This window comes from Bacillus rossius, assembly GCF_032445375.1.
Source record: "Bacillus rossius redtenbacheri isolate Brsri chromosome 9 unlocalized genomic scaffold, Brsri_v3 Brsri_v3_scf9_1, whole genome shotgun sequence".
Classification (NCBI taxonomy): Eukaryota; Metazoa; Arthropoda; class Insecta; order Phasmatodea; family Bacillidae; genus Bacillus; species Bacillus rossius.
This window is the reverse complement of record NW_026962012.1, coordinates 14,766,275-14,778,980: the sequence shown is the minus strand read 5'-3', so window position 1 is coordinate 14,778,980 and position 12,706 is coordinate 14,766,275. Positions and strand designations below refer to the sequence as shown.

Below are 12,706 nucleotides of genomic sequence, written 5' to 3'. Positions count from 1 at the left end.
TTACTAAATTTTATCGATTGCCTTCAAGTTTTTTTAACAGATATCACAAATTTATGGAAATACAATCATAGATAATATTACGAATGTGTTGCTTATTTAAGCTAAATATATAACATACATTAGCGCGCATATATATATAAGTATACATATATATATATATATATATATATATATATATATATATATATATATATATATATCCAATTTCCGTATTTTTTAATGCTAATAATACAAAATCTTAAAATCTTAGCAATTTTACCTACAGTATTTTTCTCTGTATAGCCTATCATACAGTAAAATGTTAATAGAATGCCAATTCTGATCATGAAAATATTTATACTAAATTTTAACTGGTTGATCCAACATGAGCCAAAGTCTTCTAACATTTCTTACAGTTGTGGCACAAAAATTGCACGCTATTATCCGAACAATCTTCGTGGGCCCACATTTTGCAACCGACGCACTGCACCCACTGTTCACCGGGCCGGCTTTTGGAATATGGTCCTAAACAAAGAAGACATAATGTATCCTCCCTACTGGCTCTGCTGTTTGCTGTGTTGACACATATGTTTTTCTTTTTCTTGCATAACATTTTCACCTTAGACTTGCGTGGATTCTGAACTGTATCTTTCGAACTTCCAAACAAGTTTTTCTTAGCTCCTTTCTTCTTATCAATATCTGATTTCTTTTTAGCTAATTCATTTCTTATTGGAGTATCTGTCAACACTTCACTCTTCCTTTTCCTATTATTTACCCGGTTATTTTTCCTTGGACCAGCTTTGGGAAATGGTCTCACCATTTCTGGGCTTATGTTGCACGTAGAATCAACTACAATTTCCTTATCTTGTGATGCGATTTCGTGTAAGCCCCTGCTCGTTACGTCCATTGACGTTTCCTGATCAGCTTCTTCCTCAGTTTGTTGTACAATCAGCATATTTGAAGGGCCTGCTTCCATGATTACAGGTTCATTTGGTCTACATTGAACAGTGTTGTCTGAATTAGGCAATTCTCCACTGTCAACATCATTTTCGTCAGGTGCTGGGCGGTCTGTTACGTAACAACCAAGATAATCTGTATCATTAAAGACATCAGGGTTGAAAGGTGATACCCCACTTACTCTGAAACCAGATAAAATATTTCTCGGCGTAACCGCACTAGAAAAAGCAGCATTTACAACTTCAGGTATGTCATAAATAGTCATTGTTTTCCCAGGATGGTTCACCAGCCAAGAATCACAGGCACTGTTCACAAATTTCTTTAAAGGGCCAAATACACTCCGGTCTAATGGTTGCAGTTTATGGCTGCAGTGTGGAGGGAAAGAAAGGACAGTGACCCCCTTATCTTTAAGGTAGTCCAATGCTTCAATTGAAAGATGTGAGTCGTGATTGTCAAGTAGCAACAGACATGGGTTTTCTTTGGAACACTTAACATTTGTTACGAAGTGATGTGCAAATTTGACGAAATTTGCTTCCTTCATCCATCCGGTAGCATTTGCATCTCCAGAACTACCTATAGGCGCTCCTTTCAGAAAATATTCACGAAAATTGACGCGAGGGAAAACAAAATATGGTGGCACATGATTTCCTGTCGCAGATACTGCAACAGCTACAGTAACTAGAGTTCCTCTTTCGGCAGAAGTAATTTTACCTACTTGCTTAAAACCTTTCCGTGCAACTACTCTGTCTGGTCTTTGCACTGTAGTGATACCAGTCTCGTCCATGTTCCACACATCTCCAGGCCCAATTTTCAATCTATTCATAACGTCTTTCAAATTGTCGAAAAATGCTTTCACATTAGTGCGATTGAAACACGTAGCCCTTGAAAGACTGGTCGCTTCAGGTGTTCTTATAGAAAGTGTAGGATGCCGTTTTAAAAATGCAGAAAACCAATCCGCACCTGCCATTTCACAGTCAGCCCAAGAAGAAGGAAACCTTACCTTAAGTCTCACTGCATATTCAAATGCGAATTTCCTGACTTCCTTTGGTGACAATCCATAATAAATATCAGCTGCTTTCTTCAAATAATCAGCAAACTCATTCTCTTGTTCGTTTGTAAAAACCTGAAAAAAACAACCACAAGCCATTAAGCATCTTTAAATTCCTAATTGATATATTTATTCAGGTCGACAACATAACATTTTTTTTAAAAAGCCCTTACCTGTCTCAGTTTCTTGTAGCCAATTGTAAGAGGTGGGGTATCTTGTGGAGCAATAAGTTTTTCTTCAGTTACTTTGCTACAATATCGAGCCAAAGAGCGAAATGGAATTCCAAAATCCTTTGCTACGCTTCTGATGGACTTCCCTTCGAGTTTAACTTTCTTTACTGCTGTTAAAACAACGTCTTGGGAAGTCTGGCATCTATTACTTGTTCTTTTGTAGGTGCGCATGTTGAAGCCTAAAATAAAAAATGATATCCAATTAATAAAACTATAATATTTTGTTGTCTTTCCTACTTGTAATAATGTATGTAATGGTTTGAATTTCAAAAAAATATGCTATTTCATTCCAGTGCTAGCTTATACCTTTTACTCATAACAATGCGTTTCGTTTTGGAAGATCTAGAATCGCGAGAAAGTGTCCGGGGCATGTTGGCACATGTGCCAACATGCCCCGCCATCTATGTGCCAACTAGCCCCACAGCAACTTTTAAAACTTACTTGAGTGAACGAAAGAATTGGAATATATTTACATTATTTTAGTAATTGCTTCTTAAAACTAGCACGTTATAATGTTATACACAAATATTGTTTTAAAAATATATAATTTATTATAAAAGTTATATCCAAGTCTTTGTAAGACAAAATTTTTACTCACCAAACGTAGAAGTAAAGAAAATGGTCTCCTGTTTGTAATAGTGAAGACTCGCGGCGGAAAACAACAGGATCTAGGGACCTGGTCTGTGTGATCCTACATACAAGAGCGTTATGCTATCTGTCGGTAATTATTCGAACTATTAGCACTGTGCCAACTTACCCCTGTAGCCAACTAGCCCCGGTCTCCCCTATTTTGGCAAGATTTGTCGAGGGAAGTCATCAAAACCGTGTTGATAAGAGGTATTATGCTTTGGAGAATAAGTACAACTTCGATGGACTGTGCTATCCGCCACCGTTAAATCAGATAAAAGTTTTTGAGAAAAATAACCCTGAAGTCTCAGTTAATGTATATGCGCTAAATGAGGATAATAAGGTGTGTCCGATTCGGGTAACCAAACAAGAAAGAAAAAATCATTTCGATTTGTTGCTTGTGACAAATGAAAGCGGTTCTGCACACTACTGCTACATCAAAAACTTCTCCCGACTTGTGAGACCCCAGGTTACAAAACATCAATATAGGATTTATATGTGTAAGATGTGCTTTAAGTATTTTGCTAATCGACCTCGAAAATCAGGACTCACAGCTATACAGTGTCTTGAACAGCACAAGATTAAATGCGGAAATAAATCTTAACCAAGACTTTAGTAATTTGTCAGTGTTTTTTTTTGTACTTGTAGTAGTGTAGTATGTATGTAAAAAAAGTTTTTTTAAAAGAACTTGTGGTGTTTTATTTCTCGAACCTTACACTTTTTTAGTATTTTTTAAGAATATTAAAGTTGTTTTGTATCGTCCAGGGATCGAACCAAGGACTTAAGTCGATCTAATCAAACAGAATTCGAATAAGTTAATTTTTTGATGAATTTTGGAATTTTTCCCGAATTTCTAGCTAAATAATTACGTATTTTCAAGATGGCGTCCTAATTTCAAGATGGCGGACGTGGCGTCATGCTCACTGACGAAATATATGCTTTGAAAAAAAAAAGTGGTGGGAGTCAGTCTGCCAGCACCCACCACGGGGGAAGGATCGGTCACCATTTTTAATTTTTTTTGCCCTCACCTGGTTCGAACCGAGGACTCCGAACTCCGTGTCGTAAATGTTTGTTTTTTATAAAAAATTTATTAAAATTATATTATTTAATTTTTTTATAATTTTAAAAAAATTTCGTTAAAATCGGATAATAAATTTAAATATGGCGGGGGGCAACGGAAATTGCAACGGTGGCGACATAATCCAAGATGGCGGTCATGGTATCCTTATTCCTAGAAATGGCTTAACTGAGGCTTGAGTTAAGGATGCTTAAGCCAGTTTTAGGAATTTTCAGCCGCTGGGATTTTTAAGGACTAAAAACGGGAATTTTTCCCTCGAAACGGGAAATTTTTCCCTCGAAAAGAGAAATTTTTAATTTGTGGAATTTTTTGAGATTTTTTGGCGGAACTTTTTTTCCACAGAAATGGAAATTTTGGCGATTTTTGAGGAATTTTGGGCAAATTTTGCCCAATTTTGGACAATTTTGGCGATTTTTGAGGATCAAATTCAAGGTCAAGGTCAAAGGTCAAGGTCACAACCATCCAAGATGGCCGCCGTGACGTCACAATCCAAGATGGCGGACCGACAATCTTCAATCCACCGCCTGGCGCCTGTTTCCGGAGCCCCCAAAGTATACTACTGTCCTAACATTTTAAAAAGTTCAAAGTATTAACGTAAAATAAAAAAATAAATTAATATTCTGCCCCAATTGTGTGATTCGAAGCCTTGTTCCATTACATAGTCGAGGAGCATCTAGATTTCGTATAAGCGTAACTTGCAGGCCTACATTTAGTTTCATTTGAAGTTTATGTGAGGGTATACCCTAAAGTTCAAATGAATTTAAAAACTCCGAAGGATATGAAGTGCTTTGTTCTGTATCCATGATTGTATCTATTGGCGAATACTCCATTTCCCCTTGCACCTCTTTTAAAATATAAGTGTAGATTTTATTAACGATATAAATTTTTTGGTGCCAATATTGCTCTTGCGTACAACCACCGATCACTATTCAAATTTTGCTGCAAGTCCGGGAAAACTTGAGTAATTAGATCCACATCATTTTCACTAAATTACAAAATTCTCTTGAAAGTAAATTATAACCTTCAGCATCAATGTCCAAACAAAAATCACCGAAGAAAATAGACACCTAACCTCAAAAATTTAAAAAGTTTAAGTATTGCTTGGCGGTGACATAAAAATAAAATTGAATAGTAAATTGACCACCGGTATTATATTATTAAATTAGCGAATTATTTAATTTACTTATTGAAACACCAGATGGCGGACGATTATACATACAAATATAAATTTTTTTACCCTTCGAAAAAAAATAGTTTTTTTTTTCAATAAAAATTATTCTATGTTACTTTTAATACCTCCAAGAAAAGGTGTACAAAGTTTCATGATAATCAGTTAAGTAGTTTTCGCGTGAAATCGTAACAAACAAACTTATATTCACATTAATAATAGTAGGGATTCTTGCATGCATATTTGATTGCTATAAATTATTGCATTTTTTATGACATATCTTACTCCCTTTCACACTCTTAAGAGACAAAATTCGGAAAACTTAAAAAATAAAATTTGTAACTATATATTCTTAATGTACATTCTTAATTTCTAACGTTAACATCTAGGAGATTCGGAAATATGCAATTCGTTTAGTCAATCTTAACCCCTCCACACCCACGCCATAAGGGCGGAATTTTCCCGTAAAGTAAATAATAATTTAATATTTTATTAATTTTACTATAAATTTACGTGTTACCTAATTGGTTTTGGGATACATTTTTAAAAATATATTAAGACTGCCACGTTTGTATCACTATTAAAAGATGAATTTGAATAAACGAAAAAAATAAACAATATAATGATTGTCTGAAAAGTTTCCGACCTCCACATGAAGATGGCAACACTTGTCAAAATAAATTGGGGACTGTGTTTGCTCATGCTTTGGACCGTACCCACTGAAATTTTAGCCATTTTAGATGCACAGTTTTTTTAAACAATTGTTTTGTTATGTATCTGCAAAATAGTTGTTTATGAAGTTAATGGCCTTTCCATTAGAAAAAAAAATTCTGTCCTCCGAACTCAACTTTTAGCCTAGTGAAAAAAAAAGTCAGTTGGGTTTATATCTGTTGAGCAAGGAGGGTGGAAAAGTAGTTAGTTAAAACCGCAATTTGTAGATTTTCGCCATGGCAACCGCTGACGGTGCGTTGTCTTGATGAAACAAAACAATTTGTTTCTGCTAATGTGACCTTTTTCCTGCCATTTTGCCCTTCATCTTGTCAAGTAATAATACATAGTAAGTGCATGTAATTTTTTTTTTTCAAGATTATTGATTCAGACTTTACATGACTATCCCAGAAAACAGTTACCACAACTTTCCCATTTTTTTGCCCTAGGCGCACGCCCTCTACCTGTATTTACCTGGTTTGTTATTATTTAATGAGAACTTGTACTCTATTGCAACCCGCAATGCTTGCGCGCCTGGAGAGCAGTCTGTCATCCAGGCAAGCATTGGTTCTGTGTGAAGAGAAAAAGGTTTCCATGTAAAAAAAATCCTCTATATTTAACATCCGGAGATGACGCCATACCGGGAGATGGCCAATGTTGCGACTACCAAGAAGACTGTTCTAGAAGGATCTCTTCTGTGCCAAACGTCGTACGGGTGTATAAACCACTCCAGAGCGAGTATGAGCAGAGACCGCCGGTGCCTGCTGCAACTAGTATTATCACTAAGCCCACTGTAGTATGTAAATTTCGGTCCGAGGCCTGGCTTCCGGCTAAGAAGCGAGGAGATAGTCAGCCATTTGGGATTTTGAAGTCACGGCGGCCATCTTGGATGACCTCGATTTTCAGAATTTGCCGAAAATAACCAAAAATTAATCAAAATTTTACAAAAATTGCCAAAATCCGCCAAATAATTATCAATTTCATTAGAAAAATAAAACATTACCCTATTACGAAGGAAAAATTTCCCGTTTTGAGGGAAAATTTCCTGTTTTAGTCCTCAAAAATGCCAATGGCTTAAATACCCCGGCGACAAACCATTCCAAACCACCGTGGTCATGACCTCAACAATTAGGAAGAAACACGGCCCCCCTATGGAATTATGACATAATCGTTACAATTATCGTTACGGCAGCCATCATGAAAATCCGTACATTTTATGCTAGAAAATCGGAAAAAATATTAAAATCAAAACAATACTGAAAATCCGCAATTCTTATCCAAAATATTAAAAAAAAACTTATTTATTCAAAAAAATTGTTAAAAACTTTAATAAAATATTATTTAAAAAACACACTTACTTCATTGAGTCTTCAGTTCAAACCTGGTGAGGACAAAATAAAAATGACGACAGATTCTTTCTCAACTGTAGCCACTGACAAAGAGACCTACCACTAATGCCAAGGTGTATATACTAGCCGGCGATAAATCTTTACATAGCTATATATCATTCTTCTGTGCGTATGTATGTCACTCAACTCCTCCTAAACGGCTGGACCGATTTTAATCAAATCTTTTGTGTGTCTTTAGGTGGATTCGAGAGAATGGTTTAGATTCACAATTCAGTCCACTGGAAAATGTTTATTTAATTTATTTTTTATTTATAAATAGTTGTTGAATTTTTGATGGTTTAGGTTCACAGTATATATGTGTGTGTTGTGTATTTATTTATGTGTTGTTAATATTTGGATGGATTCTATGAATTGTTGTTATTACATTAAAATTAAATTTAATTGGTTATTGAGAATTTTATATTATCATTTATTGAAATAACATTTAAAAGACAAATTAACAATATACATTGATGAAATTTGTGAGGTGCAGTATTGAAGTGAGTATTTTACATGAATTTTCGTGATTTTAATTATGTATACACGTGCATTCAATACCAATCAACTTATCCTACAAATTTAAATTGTGAGTTGTCATTTTATTCTACGTTTTAAAGTGTAATAACAAATATACATTATGCAAAATATGTAAGGTGCAGTATTGAAGTGAGTATTTTACACGATTTTTCATTACTTTTAATTATGTATAGACGTGCATTCAATAAAAATCAACTTCATCTACAATTTTAAATTGCAAGTTCTCATTTTATTCTATGCAACTTATGACGCATTGAACGCCTATCTGAAAATAAAGATATAAGTTTGTAAAATAAATTATAACATTTATAAAATTGAAATTTCTTATAGTAATTATAGTTAAAAGTATATTTTCAATTGAAGTTTTATATTTTTAGTTTATAGTTTCTTTTAAAAAAAATATATAATTTTTGGATTTACAACGTCTGAACAGGACATCGTCTGCCGTCTCCGCTTTAAAGTGTGCGTTCAGATGGATTCAAGAATGGTTTGGATTCACAATTCAATCCGATAAATAATATTCTCTAATTATTTTATTTAATTAATGTTTGTTGTTGAACTTTGGATGTTTTACATTGGATCTGGTAGGAATCGCTGTGATCTCATTATCGAATATTCAAAAATTTTTATTTTTATTTTAGTTCGACCCGGCAGATGGTGCTGCGAATAGATTCAGGGAAATTTTTCTGAAAATTCATCGACGCGCGTAAGAGTACAGCGGGAATTGGCATTATGGAATTTACATGAGCATTTGGTTTGAGCCTAAAATATTCGTCTCCATTAACTAGACATCCTTGCAGCTACTGTGATATGTCGTTTTCATTTTCCCCATGATGCACGAAGACATTAGAGGAGTAGATGTATTAAGAATCCTTCTCGTATGAGGTTTCGCTGCGATAAGTGTCATGTTTGGTTTACTCATACTGATTATTTGAGACGACACGCGTAAAACAGTATTCGTGAAGTCCTTGTGTCTACTGTGGAACTATCTGAAGACATTTCGACTCCTTGGTTTATTTTGGAAACTCGTATGCGTACAAGCACACAATCCGATGTGCAGCAACCGATTGAGATGACGCCTGGGCATGAAACTAAACCGAAGACTGTGCTCGGTGCATTACAGGTAAAAGATAATCCATTCTACTTGGATAAACCTTTATTTGTTGGAATTTAAAGACTACTATTATCTAAATATACACAGTGAGTAGAATGACATTTGTAATTCTCTCGACGATGTCAGACAGAACATGAACAATCAGCTTACTGATGAAGTAGCAACGCACGGACTTTTAAAATATAACCAATGGATAGACTGAGCATTTCGTAAACCATATCCTTTCAAAGACCAAGTAAAAAAGTGCGCTTCCAAGACTATGAATACTCTCATGTTCATTTCCGACGATGTGAAGCAGTCTGTTTAAAACAGTATCGAGAAACTCTGTCGGGAAGAGGAAGACTATGTCAGTAAAGGATCTGGCTGGTCTCTGTGTTCAGTGAACCGATTGGAGATGAGCAATAGTCAGTTTAAACTAATGCAGAACTAAATGTTTATTAGACTGCTAACTTTCGCATGTGTTCCTGTATTTTAGTAGAATTTTGTATTAATATTTTTGTATGGAACAAAAACTTTTGTTTTAATATTAGAACCCTCACTTTTATCTTAATTTTAATTAAATAAATTTTTACCTGAAATTTGCATTGGAAAAAGGTCGGACTATGTAATTAATTCGATCGCATCAATCATTATTTAAAAAAAATTTTTGATAATTTTTGGATTTATATCCAAATTTCTAGCTAAAAGATTACAAAATTTTCAGATGGTGGCCAATAATGTCGACAAGTTGGCGATTATCAAGGTATCAGATAATTACTGCACTCTAGCGGGTAATAATTTAAGTAATATGGCGACAGTGCCCTCTTCAGACGAAAACAAAACATCGGATCCAAGATGGCATCCTTCAGCGGACGAAAACTAGACGGCCACCATGACTTCATACTGGCTAATGTACCATATATATTCCTTGGAATTAGTGGTGGGAGGTCAATTTGCTGGTTGCTTCCATGGTGGAAGTATCAGCTGTAATTTTTAATCGAATGACCACACCGGGTAGGAAATAAACTATGTTATAATTACCTTTTATTAAAATTGTATTTAAATTTTTATTTACCTATAAATTTTAAAAATTTTCCTGATTTTTCTGATAAAAACTACGGATTGTCAAGATGGCAACCATAAATACTATTGAAAATGTAACCTAATAATTTTTAAAAAGACGGAATAGTGTTTCTAAATATTTTAAAATTATTTTTAAATATTTAAAAAAAAAATCCGTATGTTTAACTCAATAATTATGGATTTTCCAAATGACGTAATGATGTCATCCAAATAGGCGATCTAGGTCAATGTCAAGGTCCTTTTGGAGGCTTAGAAATCGGTAATTTAAGCTTCATTGAAAACATTTCAAGTCTCTGACATTATTGGTGAATAAAACGGAAAATTTCCCCTCAAAATGGGAAAATGTTGAGACGTTTTTAATGAAATAAGTAATTTTAAAGGAATTTTAAGTAATTTTTGACGTGACGTCTAATAAATCGATGAACCCCGGCTGCACGCACGAAAAAGTGTCCCATTACGCACATTGTCTCGTTACGCTGTGTACCGTTACGCTCATTGTACGCTTGCGCCGCATCTATCTCTCTTCCACTCGATTGGAAAAACCATCGATTTGACTTTTTAGAGGCACATTAACCTTGAAACACTCCCATTCATTTTCTACTTTTCCTATCATCGTCCTATCCTTAACAGAATAACACAGATTGGAAGAAGTTAGATAGCAAACATGTATAAAAATTTATAGTTAAAATAATCTCTTCGTTAAAGTAATAAACATATTTGAATTAATGAGTGCAAATAAAAGTAAATTTATCAATTAAATTGTCGATTTCATTTCACTCCTTCTTTGTATCCATACAAAATAGTGATAATTCAATAAAAATGATTCAATTTTATTCATAAAAGTATGCAATAATTTCATCAATGTTTTGTTATGACGTTGTCACGTTCAACTATCGTCCGTAAACCGACTTTACAGACAAAGAATTTTTTTTTATCAATATGGCTTCCATGAAGTTATGATTGTCGTCATTGAACCCTATCACAATCCACACCCAGAACCCAGTTTTTGGAGGAACCTATATATTCTACTACGATGCGCGCGCACAATGCAAATTAATTTTTACTGGAAGATAATAGACCAACTTGAATAAAAATAAAAAAAAAATTTAAGTCACTTTCATAAAAATATTGGGATAACCAAACGTATTGATGTGCCAAATGAAACTTAATGATATTGAAACTGGCTTGGAATATGTTTGGTTATCAAAAATAGTTAAAGTAAAGAATAATTTCAAGATTTAGAAAACGTATGGATACATATTTTCCTTGAACGCTCCTTACCGCAGTGGTTTTATTGCGCGGCTGGTAAGCTAATGGAACGTGGTATAAAACTCGGCTCTGGAAATTTTGTTTACGTTTTATAAATTACAAATAACTGGATTATACAAATTGCGTTTTAAGAAAATACAGTATGTATGATTACATTACCTATACATATATATCGTTTTATTATAATAATATTAAATGCATACCTATCAGTCTATTCTACTGATTATTTCACACAAGGAAGACATTTATCCTCTATATTTTTTTTTTACTTAAAGTAATATTAAAATAATAACATTTGTTAAAAATTGAATTTCCATGAACTCGTCTATGTAATTCTATACTATAATAATATTAAATGCATAGGTCTCAGTCAATTCGATTGATTATTTCATATAAGGAAGACTTTTATCCTCTATGTTTTACTTAAAGTAATATTAAAATAATTATATTTGTTATAAATAGAATTTCCACGTATTAGCCTAGGTAATAAAAGTAAGTTTTATAATATCTGCAGTCAAGAATCCTTTAATACTTAAAAATTTATAAGTATCTAACTTCTGCGGAAACTATGCCGTATTAATATCTAATGATTTTTAACAAGCAGTTTTTTTATAGAATTGCTTCTCAAAAAATCCAGTCCAAGCTGTGGTTTAGAATTTTTTTGAGTATTGTAATTTTTCTCGGAGACGTTTCATAATGTTTTCGCTCTGCAAATCAAATGGTTCGGTAGTTGACGTCGCTTCTCCGGTAGCGAATTCTAGCGGTAGGTGTGGAACTACGTCTCAGTTGCGTTCAGAAATTTAGTGATTGATATTTAATACGGGCCCATCTTTAATAAAAAAAAATAAAATAAAATCGTGAATATTAATAACGGAAATTATTTTTATAAATATTATAAATCTAATATTTATATAAGAGTGATTATGTTCTTGTATGTATAATTTATTTGCAATTTAAATTTTAACATGATTATTTAATAAACAACTATAATAAATAAATTAGAATAAAATTCCGCATGTTTTATGATTTTTATAATCAATTAAAATTTTTATTCATTGTTCACTTCATTAAATATCAAATTTCTCGTATATGTTTAAATTGATATTAAATACTGAGTATTGATTTAAATAATTTTTTATAGTAAATTCCAAAATAGTTCATTGTTTTATCTCCAAAAAAAGTATAACTTCTAACGTGCATATTAAAGTAAAAACTCCCTTTATTTTTAATTTCTTTTCCACGCCCAACAAACTTTATCAAGTTTTGAGCCAATTTGTATTGTATAAACGTAAAAAATAATTAATTATATTTATGGAGCAAAAAGGAGAAGTAATTAAAAAATTTAAAACTAAGGAAAGGATTTGCGTTAACTTTTTCAAATAAATTAATAATTTTGACTATTTGAGTAACATTCTTATAATTAGAAATAAAATAGAGAATTATTTATTAAGGCAATACACTTATATTATATATCATATACATTATATGATATATAATATATAAAAACATATTAAATAAAAATAAGAGAATCTGATTTACAA

At 33.0% G+C, this 12,706-nt stretch overlaps 1 protein-coding gene across 1 annotated transcript; it reads right to left on the bottom strand.

The window, feature by feature from the left end:
• Positions 1-215: 215 nt before the first annotated feature.
• Positions 216-2,484, bottom strand: LOC134542634 (uncharacterized). The gene is made up of 2 exons (XM_063387031.1): positions 2,158-2,484; positions 216-2,059 (listed from the first exon to the last, which is right to left on the bottom strand). Exons 1-2 carry the CDS (start codon positions 2,383-2,385, stop codon positions 380-382), a joined length of 1,908 nt encoding a protein of 635 aa, XP_063243101.1. The 5' UTR covers positions 2,386-2,484; the 3' UTR covers positions 216-379.
• Positions 2,485-12,706: the final 10,222 nt, after the last annotated feature.